Raw genomic sequence first — 19,619 nt, 5'->3', positions numbered from 1 at the left:
ATTACCCCAGTGAATAGCTACAAACATATGCAGACAATAAATTGTATGCCTCCTCTCAACACACACATCTCCAGGTCCACCCCACAGTGGAAAGACAGCCTTGGCAGCTAAGATTGCAGAGGACTCGCAGTTCCCCTTCATTAAGATCTGCTCTCCAGACAAGATGATTGGAAACTCAGAGATCTCTAAGTGCCAGGCAATCAAAAAGGTAAGTGCTGCTGCTGTGTTTTAACCCTCACAGCGTGTAAGCAAACAAGTCTAATGGCACATTTACATTTAGAGCAATGGCTTATGGAACTGTTTGATCTGTGTAATTGCTCCTTCCCTTTATGCCTCTGACTGCATCCATTAATGCCCTGCTGCATCCTCTCTGCCGGTCATTCCTTTGTCCATCTCGTCATTCATTCTGCCCTCCCTCCCTCTGCTTCAGGTCTTTGATGATGCTTATAAGTCCCAGCTCAGCTGTGTGGTGGTGGATGACATTGAGCGTCTGCTGGACTACGTCCCCATAGGCCCTCGTTTCTCCAACCTGGTACTTCAGGCTCTGCTGGTGCTGCTGAAGAAACCTCCACCCAAGGTCAGGGTTCATCTGTAACCTATATACTGTATATACATTATTCATGCTGCAAATTCACATTTTAGTCAAAGCAACCACTTCAAACCTCTAATGATAAATAAAGAATTATATTCTATTTGTTTCTTATTCTTAACAAATTCCAAGAAAACATCAAAACTAACAATGAATTGATCTACTTACAATCATTGTTTGTGTATCCAGTGGTGGAAAGTATGAACTACATATACTTAAGTACTGTACTTGAGTGCAATTTTGAGGTATTTGTACTTTACTTGAGTATTTCAATTTGATGCTACTTTATACTTCCACTCCACAACATTTCAGAGGGAAATATTGTACTTTCTACTCCACTACATTTATTTGACAGCTTTAGTTACTTTTCAGATGAAGATTTGACACAATGGATAATATAACAAGCTTTTAAAATACAACACATTGTTAAAGATGAAACCAGTGGTTTCCAACCTTTTTGGCTTTTGACGTCTTACAAAAAGCAGTGTGTAGTCGGGGTCACATTTCAGATGTCTATGAGTTGTTAACAGCTCCACCAAATAGTGATTTTTTTTCACTAAACTTCTCACATGGTTTCATTTCAATAAATGTTCAAATGATCCAATATTTCACCAAAAATCAAAGATTAGAGAAAAAGTCCAAAAACTGAAAGCAGATTTGTGTATCAGAACTTTTCTTCTTTCCTCTCCCATTAATTATCTTACAACCCCTTTGATTTATTTGGTGGCCGGTGGGGCTGGACCCCTAGGTTGGGAACCACTGGACTAAACTAGCTAACTGTATATAAAGTAGTTGAAACTAGCACCACCTCCAGCAGCTACAACAGTAACGTGCTGCTCTAACACTGATGCTTCAGTATTAATAATCTAATGATGTTGTTTTTCAGCTGTTTTAGAAAATCACAGACCTCTTTTTATATATGAAACTATATATTTTCAAACAGTTTTGCTTCCTCAGTAGAAATGAATGTGCTTGGGGCACATGTCACAGACAGAGTGGTATTGAGAGTTGGACTACCGCATAGTTTGTTTTTGTCTTTTTGTGGGATTTGCTGACAATAAGAAAAATGTAGAATAACACCCGTGTTATCCTTTAAAAGAACTAATATGTTATAATCAGCTAATAATAAGATATATTTTTTGTTTGAGTTTCCTCCTGAAAGTTTTATTTTCTGTTTCTGTGCTCATTTCATTTGGTTGTACCAATGAAATATTGCATCAGTAAATAATGTGATTCAGGTTGAGTCTGAGATATTTCTATCTGTGCAGTCACAATTTAAGAATTTTGCTTCTTAATCAGATCAACAAATGCTTGAAGATTAGATTTGTTTATCTCAGAATGACCTAAGCAAGAGCATGCAAATCAGCTGAACTCAAAGTGTCCAGTGTTCAACTGTTCAAGCCTGAAAATCTACACTATACTTGGGGTCATGGCAGTCATTATTATTCAATATTCAATTTTTAAACTTGAGAACGGACCAAAAAAATCTCACAAAATGACTGGAGCACTTGCCATGTGGAATAAATGAGCAAAGGTCTTATTCACATTTTGCAAAAACAAGCAATTTGTTCCTCCTGCAGGGTCGGAAGCTGCTCATCATCGGCACCACCAGCAGGAAAGACGTCCTGCAGGAGATGGAGATGCTGGACGCCTTCAGCACCACCATCCACATTCCCAACATCTCGACTGGGGAGCAGCTAGTCGACGCCTTAGAGGTATAAACACACACAGACACACACGCTCACAATCGCAGGAATAAAGATGAGCACAGTTGTGCACTCATACAAGGACACACAGATGAATGTGGTGAATTAAATATGACCATCCCCCATCCTCAAGAGCACACATTCACGCACACACACTGCATTGAAATTTACTCCATAACCTTGGTATGCTTGCAGGAAAAAAAACCTCCATTTACTAAAGTGAAGGCATTGAAAAAAGATAGCTAACTAACTAAAAGGAAGCTTTTTGAGGCTGTCTTTCTTTCTTTTTTATTTTGATTTTAGGCTGAAGGTTTTGAAGGTAGTATTGTCAATCTCCACCTCTCTATGTGCTTTGTTGTCTCTGTAGCTGCTGGGGAGCTTCACAGATAAAGAGCGAGCCAGCATCGCACAGCAGCTCAAAGGAAAGCGAGTCTGGATCGGCATCAAGAAACTGCTCGTGCTTATCGAGATGTCACTGCAGGTACACAAGACTCAACAAAACAGTGCTGATAGTAACAGCCCAAAAAACCACCATGCTTGTAGATAGAAGCTAAATGGTGGCCAGACTCAACGTTGCCTGATGTATGATAATTATCATATTTGTACAATAATGTTGCCCTCTGTACAATGTGCGATCAATAATGCCAAAATACCCATAATGTATGATAATTTGGCCAGGCTATTTCTTGGCCAGAAGCAGTAACTTCCTGTCATCACAGAGTGGTTGCCAGGCAACTTCAGGAGACTGCTGGAAGTTACTGCTTTACATAAACCCCCATACACAACTTTTTTATGTTTTACACTTCAACAAATGAGATACAACACACTCATTAATGAGCTTTTAAGGTGCTGTTCAGTGGGTTTTGTTAACTTTAAACAGAGTCAGACTAGCTGTTTCCAGTCTTTGTGCTAACCAGTAGCTGGATGTATCCATACATTTACCAGACAGATATGAGAGTGGTATTGATCTTCTCATCTAACCCTCAGCAAGAAAAGCAAATATTTCCCAAAATGTCAAACTATTCCTGTAAAGTGGGTTAAAGAGAAGTGTCAAATGCATTGCGTGGGCTATAGCTAACTCCCTGGACCAAGCCATGAGGATGATGATGTTCAGAAAGAAGAGTACTTTTGTCCCTAGGTGTCTCAACAGTCCCAGTCCTATCTCCGCCCCGGTATATAAGCATCTTTGAAGTCTGTACTGATGAACAAGTGAGCCAACTGAACTGACTGCAGTATGAAATATGTACGGAATGCAGACGTTCAACGTCTCAGTCATTTTAACATTTCAGAACAGCCTGCCTCCATCTCAAAGAAAGCACTTAGGGAGTCAGACAGTTTTGTGCCCATGTCTTCGATAATGCCGCTATCATTTCACTGGATAGTGGGGGATATTTTGTTATTATTTGCACTTTGTGGTCCTTAATAATGGCACCGGCTGTTGTTGTGATGTGACTGCAAAGACTCATATTGACTTTTTTGCCTGTTTGTACCACTGTTTGTTTTTATTGTGAACAGACTTTTCAATTTCTCCGTCCTCTCTCTTTATTGTCTCTAGATGGACGCGGATTACAGAGTGTCCAAGTTCCTGTCTCTGCTCAGAGACGAGGGGGCGTGAGTACACCACTCTGCACCAATCACATTAACTGTCATTGTTTGTCAGCAGCCTCCATCAACTTCAACCCTTGTCTTTTATTATCTTGTCAGCTTGTTTTCTTTGACCATAAGTGCGCCCATCATTTGTACGTATGTGTCAGTACATTGTTATTTCCATAAACATCGCTGACAGAATACATTTGGAACACGGCTCAGTAATGTCACACAAGAATAAATATTGATTTTGGAGACTCCATTCTTGTATTTCCACACGGCACACAAATAGATGTGCTCATTGCAGAAAAAGGCTAACAATCACTGACCTCTACCCACCAACTACTCACCTTAACGGCTTTATTTTCACCATAATCACCAGGTTGAATGAAGGCGATCAAATCCGAATTTAAGATGTTGGTTGCTCTCGCTATGAACTGGTAAGGTCAACAACAAAGTGATGAGACTAGTGCCTGAAGGTTGCAAAACCTGTAGCTAGCTAGTTAGCTCTTAGATTAGCATCTACTCATTTATTTTCCTTACTATAGAATTGTTATCGCATTAGCAGCTTCAACTAACTAATTTTATTGTGTTTTAGTGTGTAGTACATTTCACATGTAAAACATTTGCACTGTGGGTACAAACTTTTAATATTTCTCACTCATGTCAAAGCTTAAAGCGAGACTATGTAACTTTTGCTGGAAAGTCACCACTGTGGCCATAAGTACCAAATATATGATAATGGTAAATGCTTAAACATAATGTAACAGTAGCACAAGAAGAGAAGAGTCATCAAGTCGGCAAATTCACTCAGTTATATCAGTTACACAGTAATATCAATCTGAAGTTTGCTAATATTAGCTTACATTTCCCACCATAAGCTACAGGACATATATCAGACCAAGAAAGGTTGTATGGAAAAACAACTGTGCATTAAACTGAGTGTACTTCATTAATTTATTTTTTCTTTTTCGTAAGAGAAAAAAATGTTTTAAGTTAAATAGTCTCACTTTAAAATGCCTTTAACTTGCCCCTGTCCTTTTATCTTCACATCCCTTTCATTAGTGAAACAGATTTTTACATGGAATTTTGATGTTTCATTCACTCTGTACTCTATACACGCGACAGTATGTAATATAATCCTGCCCCTACACTTGCCATCATCATAATGTAATGCAAGCTTTGAATTTTTACTCCCTGTTCATCTTTATTTAACCTTTCTATGCAGTTTTATGACTCATAGCATTACAGTATAGTTCATGTGCATTTGTTTCTGAACATGAATTATTCTACTTGATGTTGAGACTTTGTGTGTGTGTGTGTGTGTGTGTGTGTGTGTGTGTGTGTGTGTGCATATTTTAGCTTGTATAGCTTGAATATAATTCCCAATCCTGGTTCTGGAGCAGCATAGACCTGTACATAAAGGTTTCAGGAGCTAGTTGCACCAGCTCTTCATAAATTCAAATTTAGCCTAGTTACAAGTTAAGTGCAGATTTACACATTACTGACTAAAAACAGGTTGCACCACGCAAACAACCAATAACTGCCAGGTGTAGCTGTTTCATTGCTAACTGAACTTACTGACAAAACTAATGTTAGCTTGCTAATATAAGACACATGTCCAAACCCAAACAAAAATATAATAATATAATCATCATGTATTTTGTATTTTTTTTCTCTAAAGATTGTGAACCCAAACTAGACAGCTTTTTACCTCTCCAGAAACAAAGCTAAAAATAGTCTGGTCCCCAAATGGACACTTCCACAAACTGTTACACCTTCTTACAAACAAGTATGGTCATACGATCTAACAGAGACCTCATGGTCAATCAATAACTTCAAACATGGACATACTTCAACTTTAGCTGGTCGAGGTACCTCCACACAGTAGGCTTAAGACAAAGATATCTCTAGCTAACCCCAGAGGTCAGCAAGCCACCCTCAGATAGAAACAGGTTCAACAGTTCAACTAGCGTAGGAGTAGGATTTCTTCACCTACATGTATCCCCAAAATGACAATGACATTACATCACATTCAGTCGACACTTGTAACATATACACAAAAGATTTATAAAATGATAACCTACTACTCAATTTTCTTTCATTCTAAACTGCTTAAATCCCCATGTATGTACATATACAACTGTATATGAATGGGGAAAAAGTACATTTACAAAGGATTGGGAGTTAAGTTTAATACACTATATTGCTACAAATTCTGGAAGTCAGGTTACAATTTTTGACACTACAGTGGTTTCCTGTTGACAAAGCTAATTGCTTTTGATTGGGCAATGCTACAATTGTTTCCCAGCAACCATTTAACAAATTAATTAACAAAGTCTTTGCCAGCCAAGACATTCCTTGATTTTTACTGGTTCAACCTGCTTCAGTAAATCACTGGTTTGAAACGAGCTTGTTTAAGAACTTAGGGGAGACTTTACACACAAATTTTGTAATGGATTTCCGAACAGCTGGTGCAACCCAACTCAGGTCATCCTTGAGTGGATATCTGGAGTGAGAGCTTGCAGGGCTAAAGGAGTGGAAATGAGAACCACTGACTCCAAGGAAATCTTTTAACACAATTGTGGATGGTGTGTGGGAGGATTGAGGCTTGGTATGCAATTATGGCAATAAAACAAGTTTGTCTGACCTCCCGCACACAGCATCAAGTCTGAAGTAGTACCAAGAGGACAACTGGTGATGCTTTCGTCTCTTGGGTCTCTTCTTGTTTTATAGCCTGCTAAATCCTGCTCTTCGTTTTTTGTGTTGCTCAAGACACCGGCCAGCATTGTGCTGGTGTTGTGTGAGTACACATAGTGCGTTGAGGGTTGCTAAACAGGGCCCCTCTAACATAGGAAGTCTTTTAGGGGGGGGAGTAATGCAACACAACCCACAGAAAACTAAAACCACTTTTGCCTTTTCCTTTATCCAGTGACCGCAGCTTCTATGAGTAGAGAGGCTGGCAGAACGAAACGCACATCTCGCCATCAACAAGCCACCTGTGGGACAAAATGAGGAAGAACAGAAGAAGAAGAAGAGATGTTCATGTCCATCAACCCACTGATCCCTCCGTCTGTCTATCTGAAGACACACCTGGTCAAAAAGAGGAAGACACAAGTCCTCTTTATCTCAGCATGTTTCTGTATCACCATCCTCCTACTCATCATCATCTACACTTACTGACATATCACAGCAAACTACTACTGGAAGTTGTACTGTTATAAATCTGTTACCTGTAAAGATATTGCAATAGATGATTGTAAAAAAGTGCTGTTTTGTGCATCGTGCGTAAAAACGACAAAAAAAGAAGAGCCATGTATGTTTTTAGCTTCACATATAGTATTTGTTGTATTTGTTGCATATTGTCCTGCTAAAGGTAGTTATTGTCAGTATGATATGTATCCTCACAAACAAACAGAACAAAAAGAATACATCCAAAACTGACACACAAGTCCCAAACCTGTTTGAATATTTACAGTGTGAATATATGAGAGGCTTTTAGTGAATATGTAGTGGCTGTAAAAATAAAAAAAAAGAAAAGAAAAAGAAACTGTTCCATGTGTAAATGTAAACCCTTTAAATATACAGTATGTACCTTGTTTAAGTTCTGTAAATAGTATATATAGACAGAATACAGTATATCATGAGAATAATTTAAACGATCCGTCTCAAGTCTATTTCATACTATATCAGTATGATTCTTCTTCCCAATTGCTCCAGAGATGTTGACTTTACCAGGTTACTGTAATAGTGAAAGTAAATGTTGGATTGTTGGCCTGTCTGTCTGTGTTGCGTACAGTACAGTTCAGTCGAGCTAGTGTAGCTATGGCATCACCAGTGTTAAAAATAAAAAGATTCTGCACTTTTAACATGGAAACGACTCAAAATAAATAAAAAAAAAACAACCCTAAGTACTTATCTCAGCAGTTCATCATGGGAACTTGAGCTTGTGTCAGCTCGTGTGCATGTGTGAGGAACTAAACGCTGCATGTGTCAAGTATGTGTGAGCCTGTGTGAGCGTGTGGTGGTGACAGAGTGTGAGCATGCGTGTGTTTATGTGTGTGTGTGTGTGCATCTGAATCCAGGTTTAGGCAGTAAATTGGTGGTTAATTTGTGGGGGTTTTTTCTCATGCCATGTGTTTAGTGCTTATTGTTCAAAGTTCTTGTTCTGTTCTGACCACTGACAATGTGTGTATGTGTGTGCGTGTGTGTGTAAATATATATCAAAATGCAGATGTATTATTGCAATAAAAAGCACAGATGCACAGAAAAAAGAAACTTCCAGCTGTTTGCCTGGTCTTATTTATTTATACTTAATGATAGGATGAATAGATAGCAATAGCATAATATAAACACACTCCATTACAAGTCCATAACTTAAGTTATAGTTCATATAATTACCTGCAAAATGTACTTAAAGTATCAAAAGTGTATATATGTAAAATGTAAATATAATATAAAACAACACCTTTCAGAGTGTTATAGTATTACAGTATTATATTATTGGAGTATTATTGATGCATTAGCAGATACGCAACATAATATTATAGCTGAGGTGGAGCTCATTGTGATTACTTAATATCATGTCAGGTAGTTAAATCTTGGTCATATTTTATAAACTGATGGTTGGTTTGTATGTAAAAATAAATACAGAAGACACATAAAGTCAAATATAGTGGACTACAAGTATTAAGTAGCATAAATGGAAATACTACGTACAAATAGCTTATGCCCAGTTTAGAGCTGCAATTAAATAAGATAAAGTAAATCATGATGTGGTGACACATGGATGATAAATCATACACTGTAAGTCACAATCATACACTACGGTGATGTAGTTCCCAACTTTAATATTGTATTGTATTGCATAAAAGGCTGGCACATATTTGACAACTTGGTCTTTCCCCACAAATTTAAATTTATTCATCCATTGCTATCGTCACTACTCTGTTCTTCAGGGTTAATGTTTAAGAAGTTTACATACTGTAACAAAAGTGTATATACTGTAAGATACATGGGGTGATAAAACTGAAGAATAAGACAATCAATGAAAGCAGGGTGTCATTTACCAAGCAGGTATAAAACAATCCACAAAAAACTAAAATGATATCAGATTACTGTCATGAATCTTCTTTAATCAGCATTAACTGAAAATCAGAAATTACACCGGTGATCTTGATGATGGGTTGCAAAATCAGTAGTCAAACTAAAAGTATGTTCATATTCCAATATGGTTATTGTCTGAAGAGCAGTGTCTGATTTTATATCCAGATCCAGACTGTGTGAATTTGGAAGCTTTAGAAAAGTTCATATATTCCCAAATATCCTGGGGCATAGTCACGGACACAGTCTAGATCACTGTGCTCCAATTCTCGCTCCATTTTGCCTTCAAGGTGCTGTAATCCATTTTACCTTTGTACTTAGCCAATTAACACAAAACCCCGCTACAAAAAGCTTGGGGCTATACCTCTGAGTTATTAAGTAATGCTTGAAGACAGTGCCTGGGGTTATTGTACTCAGACAGCTCACAATATGTGTCTTGTTCACATTTAAATGGACAATGTCCATTGCTTTTGCAATTTCAGGATAAGTTGTAGCGTGAGTCAATGTCAGACAGTCAATAAGTAGCATATGTAACCTCAGCTTCCCAAGAGTATTTTTTTCTCTCTAAAAATTTGCAATTAAGTTTTCTGTTGTTGTTTTTGGTAACCTCTTGTTACCCAAAGCAGTTACACAGCAGTTCCCTGGATATGATCTACTATAGCTAGTGGTGAAAAGTAACTAAGTGCATTCACACAAGCACTGCACTAAAACTTAGAGCTACTTAGGTATTTTCATTTTGTGCAACTTTATAGCTCTACTCCACAACATTTCAAGGGCAAACATACTTTTTCACCTTCATTTTACAGCTGCAGTTACTTTCCTGATAGAGATTTTACACGCAAAACATCATCAGTTTATAATATATGATATCTGGTTAAAGATTAAACTATCCAATAGTAAATAAACATTTGAATATTTTTACTTTTGAAACTTTTATGATGACACAGATACAACTTTACTTAATTTAAGTAAGACTGTGAATGCAAGACTTTTACTTGTAATGGAATATTGTTTAATTGCTGCTTTTAGCTGAGTAAGGGATGTGAATACCTCTTACCAGCATATGATAAACTCACATCATATGATGCATTTCTATACAGTGATCTATCTAGGATTTATAGCACTACTGCTAGTTTGAAGTTGTATAGTTGTTTGATGTATCACCACAGCTACAACATTAAAATGCTGCTTAGAGGTCAATGTATCAAAGAGTCCACTCTGTATAATTTGTATTGTTACTTCTGATACATGGAGATGTCGACTCCAAGTCCAACTGAATTTAAATTACATAATTTTCTCTGCTACATCATACATATCTGTTCTGTGAATCACATCCTGTGTTCTCCTTTGAGAAAAAAATCAGAAACCAAAATGGAGAAATTTCAGCTGCTGAGACAGAAATGGGACATTTTTAACATTTCCCCAAAGACATTTTGTTCTTCTTTTTAATTGTAAAAAAAAACTATTGATGGAAAAACCCACTGACATTGTTTTTAACTGCAAATGGATGTCTCAATGAGATTTTAGATGGACTTTAACTTGCTATGCTACTTGTTGTGAAGTATATACAGTATAGCTAAAGGTATTTTTTTTAACACTGACTTAAATATGGTGGAGGAAGAAAAATTCAGATCCTTCACTTAATGAAAAGTAGCCCACAGTGTAAAACTACTCAAAATTGCTTTAGTTTATGTACAAAATGGACACCTCAGTCTAGAGGCACGTTCAACTGGAAGGAGACCCAGAACACACTGGAGGGATTACATATCTTTTCTGGCCTGGGACAACCTTGGGATCCCCCAGGAGGAGATGGAGGGTGTTGCTGTGGTGAAGGATGTCTGGGTTTCCTTACTCAGTCTGATGCCACCATGACCTGGTCCTGGATCCACCTGAAAACTGATAGATGGATGGATAGATGGATGGATGGATAATGTACAAAAGTATTATCAGCAAAATGTATTTAAAGTAAAATACATATAAAAGTACAGTACTCCATATGATGAATGTCCTTTTAAAAGTATTATTATGGTCCATGTACCATATTATTGGATATTCATTAACATGTAAGCAACATTTTAATGTTGTAGTATATTGATGTGGAGCTACTTTTAATATTTTAAATGTACTTTTAAATGTTTAACAATGCATTATATTTTAGCCCATAAGACATTTATGTCTTATTTCTAAAATTAGCCTACTATCTACAGCTGCCAGATAAATATAGGCTAGTGAGTAAAAGTAGGCGTTTATTTCTCTCTGGAATGTACAAAATTATAGCCTACTTAAAATTGCACTTGGTTATTTTCCACCACTGACTGTCACTCTTTTTGCTTTTGGGCGTTGCTCGGGGAAAACGGGTGACATTCCCCTTTAATCCCACAAACTCCCGGGATTATGCAACCTTCCCCCGCAGGTCTCCTCTCCCGCCGGTAGAGGGCGGTGCGGAGCCTGCTGATGAATCATCCCCGGCGGCAGCAACTCCGCTCCTCCTCCTGACCCGCATTCACCCGTACTGTACAGGCAGGGGGGAGGACCGAGCACAGAAAGCTAATAGACGCGGTAGAGTCCCCCTGCAGACCGTGGCCATGGCTTTGGCAGTCCCGGGCAGACACGGCGCTCCAGTCTCCACACACCTTATAGCGGATTGAAAGGGGGGCTATCCGGAGAGGCATTGCGCCGTTTGAGACGGTAAAGTAGCTGGACTCGCTTTTATTTTTACGTGTTTGTTCTCCTTTTTTCTTTCACGTGTTAACCCCGCTGTTCCTTGTTCGCGGGGCTTTTTGTTGACGGTACAGGAGGTGGTTTTATAGCTTAAGTCGAGCATGGTGAGTGTGTCATATAAAGCGAAATACAGTGAAGGCTGCTGTACGGGGACGGCGGTGCAAGGTGAGTGCTGTCCTCACGTCAACCCGTTCACTGCGCCGCCCTGTTTACTGTACTCTGCCTATAGGTCCATGCACATAAACCTGGTCAGTGTTCAATAACATTACCTCAGTGTGGCATTAGAGAAATGTCAGTTTAAGATGCATGCCATGTGCTTCCTATGTGGCCTTTACTGTAGTTATGTTGAACGACCTGGGTCAGGTAGGGATCCAAAGTACACGGTTAATGTTGGAAGTAATCATTGCAGTAAGAGACCTGTTAACCTCCTCTGCCCTAAATGGCTGTACAGTCTGGACATGTAAGAGATGACACCATAGAGGTAACGTGAAAGTACAGATATGTATGTATGTATATGTGTATCCGTCCCAGTGTGTGATGCAAGATTTTAGATGCAGACTTTATTGTAATTTCTCAATACTCACATACACTGCAATGAAATATATCCCCTGCATTTGACCCATCCTACACACTAGGGGCAGTGGGCAGCCACAGTGGGTGCCCGGGGACCAACTTCAGTTCTTTTTGCCAGTGGTAAGGGGCACTGACTGGAGTATTAACCCTAACATACATGTCTTTGATGGTGGGAGGAAACTGAAGCACCCAGCAGAAACCCATGCAAACACTGGGAGAACATGCAAACTCCACACAGAAAGGACCTGGGACGGCCAGGGTTCGAACCCAGCACCTGTGAGGCAACAGTGCTAACCACCGAGCCACCATACCCATTTACTGCCCAAGCCACTTTTCACATTCCTTTGCTATGACATATTTAAGTAGGTCTGTGTGTGCAAAAGTGTGCCAGAGTATTCTTGAAATGCTCCTGGAGCCTTGATATGAATGATGCATGTGTTACAGAGCATGAAATATAAAATGTGTCCCTGACTATAGTTGCTCCTGCAGGCAGAGGCGTGGTGTAGATATATGTGAGATGATCTGTTGAGTTAAACGTGATATCTTTGCATTGTGTTTGTATATGTGTGTAATTGCTTTGATTCCAGGATGAGGGAAGCATTATTGTGGTTTCATTTGTGGACTGATCAGATGTAATTATGTGACTTATTTTGAGCCCAGAGGCATAGTTTAAGACACTCAGGGTTAGAGCTGGCACTGCAGGTGGAGGAATGGAGGTATGAATGGCAATCTGTGAGTGCTCTCTGAGTGTTCACACAAAATGTCTACACAACACAGTAATGTTAAAGGTTCCTCTGCCTCGCAGTGTGCAGCACGCATGGCAAATCCAACATGCGTATGACACTTTCAAATGGAAAACACTCCGAGAGAATGTAAACACTAGTACAAGCTACTAAACTTAAGGGTGAAACATGAATGAATATGAAAGGAAAAATAAGATTTCCCTGGAGTGCAGAAGCCAGGCCTACATAAAATTACACAGGAAGCACTCTCACGTTGTTTATAGGAGTTTCCCCCAGTAACCCAGTTATCATTTAGCTGGTGGTTTTTATTAGTTTTCAGCAACCTTTTCAAAGATTTATTGGTCTTTAAGAGTCGTTTCTTCAGACTTGTTTTCTTGGAGGAGAGGAAATTTCACTATTATTTTTTAAAACAGCTTCACAAGCAATGACACAATACCAAAATCCTAAGGTAAACAGTGCTAAAAATGCAATTAATAACTGTAATTATTATTATTATTATTACCAATAATATGACATATGTTACTCCCTTTATAGAAATCACAATGAAAATGCTACTGGAATAGATCATAAACCAAAGACAAAATATGTTCAAAATACTATCTATTAATATGTTTGTATACATACAAAGCAATAATCTGCTTTGTATGCTAGCAGCCAGACGTGACCTCTTTTGACGTCCATCCCTAACACCCCCCTCTGTTTCCATTGCTCGTTGCTGCAAGGCAGTGTCCTGGTTTTCTGAGGTTAAGGCTTAAGGTATAGTGAGTGGTGGATGAGGAGGAGGAAGGGGGAGGGGGAAGGGGAAACAGGAAAGAAAACCAGTCTCTCCCCTCTCTGCCTGCCTCAGTCTGAGAGAAATCGGTTACATAACAGGGCTGTGGAGGCAGCCGCTACCCCAGTCCCTTGAGGTCCCACACGGCCTGTTCACGTCACAGAGGTGTGGACAGAGAGGAGGAGGGGCTTAGAGTGATCGGTCCAGCCAATTTAGAAAATGAGTGAGTTTGTAACCTAATTCCATTTTGTGTGTCTACATGTAACTCACACAGTCAGGTGTTATCTAGCTGTTTACCTTTTGTACAGTGGGTGAGGGATGGATTCATTAAGGATAACTGAGCTTTTGTAGATGCTAACATTTGTCCATATGTGATATTTGGGTACATCAACTAAGAATGTTTTTCATTACTAATTAATGTAGGGTTTTTTTTCTATGAATTCATTGTTTTAGTGTCCAAAAACACACAATAAAAGAAACAAATATTGTGACAAATGACCATCCAAGTTACCAGAGCCCAAAGTGACATGTCTCCATCCCATTGAATTTTGAGTGTTTTATTAAAATTTATAGGATCTGTGGAGTTTCCAACCATGCAGCTTTTGTCCTCCCGGGTCAATTTTGACTCGGGACAAAAGCTGCATGGTCAACGGGAAGACAACAGGAGGGTTAATTACTTGTCAAAATTGTTGTCTAACCATTTAATCTAGGGCTGCAATTAATCCTTGATTAATATACTGATTTTTTTCCCAATTAATCAATTAATTGTTTGGCCCATAAAATGTCCAAAAATAGTGAAGAATTCTTATCACAATTTCCCAAAACCCAATTAAATGACTGTTTTTGACCAACCAATAGACCAAAACCCAAAGGTATCCAGTTCACTGTCATAGATGAGAAAAAAAAAAAAAAAGCAAATATTCACATTTGAGAAGCTGCAACCAGATATTTTACCAAAACAATCACTTAGAGAATCACGTAAATTTGTTACTGTTAAATGACTAATTGTTTAATTGATTAACTGACTAATTGTTTGATCACTATGTCAAAGTTTTGTTTTGCAAATGAAAGCAGCACTTCAGTATGTATTGTACAGCATTTCTACCAGCCCATCCTCACAAGAGAAACGACAGTATAGGTCTAAAATTCAGGCTGGCAAAAACGAACTATAGTTACGTTTATGCCACTTAGTGGTTGTAGTAATTATGACCCGGGGAAGGGTTGCAGTCCAGGTCAATATAAGGTGACTCGATAAGATGATTTTGCCTCGTTAGGAGGAGGCGAGTTGGGTAGATGGCTAGATGGATAGTGGAGAGTGGACTTATAGATAGTGGGCTTAGCTGCAGGAGACTACTGTCCATGTGATGTCCACTTTTGCCATGATGATGAAGGTTGCGTAACTTTAAGGAAATATAAACTTCATTTCAAATGATCATTTTAACCCAAACCATATCTTTCCCTAAACCTAACGAAGTGGTTTTTGTACCAAAACCCAACTAGACCTTAACCACAGCGTTGTCAACCCATAAATATAATTATTTTTTAACAGAGATTTGTAACAGTTTTGGAAAGCTGTAGTTCATTACTATGGCGTTTTATGGCTGAATTTTAGACCTATACTGCTGTTTTTTTATGAGTCTGTTTTGTGTCAACTGTATGTGTGGCTGCAATATATGGGAGGAGGGGATGAAAATACATAAAAATGACCCTGATTATTGCATATTGACAGCTGCGGCAGAGACTTCACCTTGCAGTCTGTCTCAAGGGTTCTGTTATTTTGGCTGATTAGACCACTGCTCAGGTTGAAGATGATTGGAAATATGCTGAGGATTATTTCAGGTCACAGGACTGCATGTACTAATAAGTATAAAGGTGTTGATTGTCTTGTCATCTGTCAGAGCAAACAGGAGACTCCTGGAGATGTCAGTCAATCACAGTCTGTAGACATTCACACAATCCTTAAAAAATAGGTCTAAATCAGTCTGTTTTTCTTCTGCTTGCAGCATTATTAAATGTAATTTTCTCCAATATAACCTTCCTTTGTAGAGGAAGAAGAGAGCATGATTGCGCTGAAATATGTCCATTCATTTCCTCAACCAAGCTCAGTAGCAGAGAACTTTGTTTTGTATTCTGTTGGTGATGACAAGTGATGCTGGTGGTAATTTGTGGTTGGCCCAGTAAATCTGTCCCAATGTGTCATGTTATAGACAGTAAGTTAATTAATATGATACTCCTGTCCACTGCAAGCTACAAAAGAAAACCAGCCAAAAATATAACACAAAACATCAAAATGGTTTTTGAAATGTAAGGTACATTGTAAATAGCATTTGAAGTTCTAACGCTTTAAATCGGGTTTCTCTAATTTACTTAGGTTTAAATACTTCAGCCTGAAGCTGGGGAGGGACAATGGTGCATTTATGAAGCACTGTTGCCTCACAGGTCCTTAGTTGAAGCACCCTTGTTTGCATCTTCTTCCTGTACCTGACATGCGGGTTAGATTTATTAACTTTTTGCCACACTGGATGAACTGTCAAGCTTCCCATTCACACATGGCACACCTCTGTTTACAATGATAATCATGATACCTCTCAAAATTCTCAGTAATTAGTCTCTGATTTCACACAATGGAAGACAAACGAATCTCACATCTTGCCAATGACCGTTGATTTTGTCGGCTGAAAGGTCAGCTTTTGTTATCAGATTTTATTAGCTGTAATGAGGTTGCTAATTAAGCTAACATTAGCTCCAGTTGGTTTGAAAACACTGTTTCAAGCTGACTTGTTTTAAAACTAGAACCCTGTAAAGGGGTCTTCAATATACACTTGATTGCTACATACATGATATTGTGCTATTATAAGTATGATACGGAAAAATGTAAAATTAGACTTTATTCTAACATAATGCCTATGCTGTACATATATACATATTGGACAAGCAAGGAACATGTACAAGTACAAAGTATGAAATGCTCCTTGGCCTTGGCCGAGGTAATGCTGTGTTAGGTTATTTTTACCGTAGGGCTGCAACTAATGATCATTTTCATTGATTAATCTGTCATTTATTTGGTCGATTGATCGATTAGTTGTTTGGTCTATAAAATGGTGAAAATGTTGATCACTGTTTCCCAAAGCCCAAGATGATGTCCTTAAATGTCTTGTTTTGTCCTGACCAACAGTCTGTAACCCAAAGATATTTAGTTTACTGTCATAGAGGAATAAATGAATCAAAACAATTGATTATCAAAATAATTGGTGTTTAATTTTAATAGTTGGCAACTATTGATCAATCGACTAATTGTTGCAACTCTATGTATCTGTTAGGCTTGCCGTGGTTGTCGATGTTACCGGTGTTACACTGTGTTGGGATATACACCGATTACATTACTTGCCCACTGCCCATACTGTAATTTTGCTTTTTTTATAGACAAAGCCATTTATTTCATTTTCGCCTATCAGCGCCCACATTCATCAAAAAAACAAACTCTAATTTGTAAAGTATGAAGCATGTTATCAATACTTAGTCATATGATGGATGCTACAATTATAAACTGAAAGTGTCTGCTCTATGACCGTCTGCAGCATCAGAGTCGCAGCAAGCGGAGTGAGACGTCTGTTCTCCGTCCTGCTCTCTGTTGTAAACAAAAGTAACGCTAGCTGTTAGTGAGCAGCTGCTCTCATGTCTCTCCGGGTCTCAGTGCTTGTTTTTGGCAGAAAGTCTCCCGCTCTCTGCCTGCTGTCACTAATTCTTAAGTAAGGGGAAGATCTAAACTAAAAATCTAACATAATAGATCAAAGTAAGTGCTCTATGTACGAGCATGATCAACGAATATCTTTTCTTGTAAAATGTAATACTGGTGTTGTCACAAGTTTATTAGTCAGTGGGAAAATTTCACTGTGGCCTCCCTAGTAACTGTAAGTACAGTAGTTCTTTTTAAAACTAAAGTATCTCAATAGGTAGCCGCCCCAGAAATCCAGCATTCAGGCGCCAGTAAAACAAGAAGTAAACGCAAAGTAATTACTAAAAAAACAAGTTTGTGTTTTTTTGCTATTGGTACCATTCTACTCAGTCAGTTTGTTTAATGGTGATGTCATTAATATCACTGCACACCCACAGCCCACCCACACAGGTGATTTCACTTATATTGGCTGATTAGAGATCTTCTCAGGGCTTTGTGGACATGCATGCACAGTCGGCTTGATTGATGTCGCCCACACCCTCCACAGTCTCCACCACGGTTACACCTGCTGGCGTATAATAGATTAGGGCCTTTGAAGCAAATGACTGAAGATAATCAATAAGTTATCTTAGTTATAAATGTTGATGTTGGGTAAGTACTTTGGCTGGTCTTACTTTGCCCACAGTTCTTGTTGAATTTAATGGAACTGAAATAATAATGTGACTTGTGCTGAAACAGTTAGTTGATTACTTGATTAGTGGATCAAAGAAAATTATTCAACATAAAATTGTTAATTCCTCTAACAGTTTAGGCCTTGTATCAAGACAAATTGCTGAATGTATTTGCTGTTTTTCTTTGTTTTTATATCATTCTAGACTGAATATCTGGGTTTCAGACTGTTTGTTGGACAAAACAAGACATTTGAAGACATCAGCCTTGGCTGTGGAAAATTATAACTGACATTTTCCCCTATTCTCTGACATTTTATAGACTAAACAATCCATTAAGGGGAAAATGATTGACAGATTAACCACTCGTGAAAATAAATCTTAGTTGTAGCAGTAAGTGAGAAGGAAGGAGGGCAAAAAAGAATTGGATGGGAAAGAAATAAACAGTGCAGAGCCTGGAATGGTTGCGAGGAGTGTTAGAAAGTATGTACATCCACCTACTGGATGTACATACTGCACACAATGCCTGACTGACTGACAATATAAAACAGGCTCTAACAGACACATACAGGCTATTATAGAAGAGCCTTGGGGCGTCTCCTTGGTACTAGTTTCTTTGGAATGTTCTGTTCTTTTTTGTTAAGACTAGAAGATCTTTATTCAATACAGCCTCCTCTATTCAATTAGTGTGAAACACAAGAACTAGACGTGCATCTTCCACACAGAAAATTAAACATCAATCAGTCAGCTAAGGCCAATTCTCCCTCCATCTGACAGGAAATTACTTATAAACAAGCTCTTACATGGGTTGAGAATCACCAGAAATCTCTTGACATGTAGTGCCTTAGTTGAGTTTGTGTCTTAATGTTTTAAGATGTTGTGTTACTGTTTCGACTTAACACATTAAGACTAGATGCAACCTTTGCACATATATCCCTTTAAGACCCAACGTTTGCAACGTTTTCAAGACATGTGACAGATGAAATGCATCATGATTCCCTGAAATACATGTGGGGAATAAGAAATTTGTTATGGGATGCATTTTTTTGTTTGTTTGTTTGTTTGTTTTAGGAGGTTGTTTTCAAAGAATGCCTTTTTAGAGGTTTTTTTTAGAGAGTGCCGTAGGTCATAATGGGTTAACCCCTTAATGTTCCGATGGCCCGTCCACGGGCCATCACACTGTTAAGTGCCCAACTATGATATGTACACAACTCCTGTTTGTAAGTGGGTACTCATTTGACACATCTTTGGAAAGCTAAAATTCATGTAATTTGATTGATGCAAACCATTTCAAGATACAATCACAACAGCAGGTACAATCAACGCCTCTGTCAGACCACCAATAAACAAACAAACAATTACAAAATTCACACTCCTCACCCATGAAGCCTCATATTACTCCACTGACTGGTACAACTACTACAAAAATGGTCTTACATTGGCAAAGGTCCAGTCAATCCAATCCAGTAAAATATTTAGTC

General features: G+C 38.5%; 2 protein-coding genes across 3 annotated transcripts in view; both read left to right on the top strand.

Moving 5' to 3' along the window:
- Nucleotides 1-8,160, top strand: part of LOC137168080 (vesicle-fusing ATPase) — a 44,708-nt gene extending 36,548 nt beyond the window's left edge. The window contains exons 15-21 of one of the 2 annotated variants that reach the window (XM_067570530.1): nt 75-208; nt 431-577; nt 2,170-2,304; nt 2,663-2,776; nt 3,851-3,906; nt 4,265-4,322; nt 6,815-8,160. In XM_067570530.1, the coding sequence (XP_067426631.1) occupies nt 75-208; nt 431-577; nt 2,170-2,304; nt 2,663-2,776; nt 3,851-3,906; nt 4,265-4,295 (617 nt within the window). In that variant the 3' untranslated portion in view covers nt 4,296-4,322; nt 6,815-8,160. The remainder of the gene's footprint in view (nt 1-74; nt 209-430; nt 578-2,169; nt 2,305-2,662; nt 2,777-3,850; nt 3,907-4,264; nt 4,323-6,814) is intronic. The other variant, XM_067570531.1, reaches the window with a different exon arrangement.
- Nucleotides 8,161-11,405: 3,245 nt separating this feature from the next.
- The window catches only part of LOC137168465 (thyroid hormone receptor alpha), a 138,608-nt gene continuing 130,394 nt past the window's right edge, over nt 11,406-19,619 (top strand). The window contains exon 1 of the mRNA XM_067571067.1: nt 11,406-11,673. The gene's annotated coding sequence lies outside the window, so the exon portion shown is untranslated. The remainder of the gene's footprint in view (nt 11,674-19,619) is intronic.

The sequence above is a fragment of the Thunnus thynnus genome, chromosome 17 (genome assembly GCF_963924715.1).
Source record: "Thunnus thynnus chromosome 17, fThuThy2.1, whole genome shotgun sequence".
In the NCBI taxonomy this organism is placed as follows: domain Eukaryota; kingdom Metazoa; phylum Chordata; class Actinopteri; order Scombriformes; family Scombridae; genus Thunnus; species Thunnus thynnus.
The sequence above is the reverse complement of the archived record's forward strand: the minus strand, read 5'-3'. Positions and strand labels throughout refer to the sequence as shown.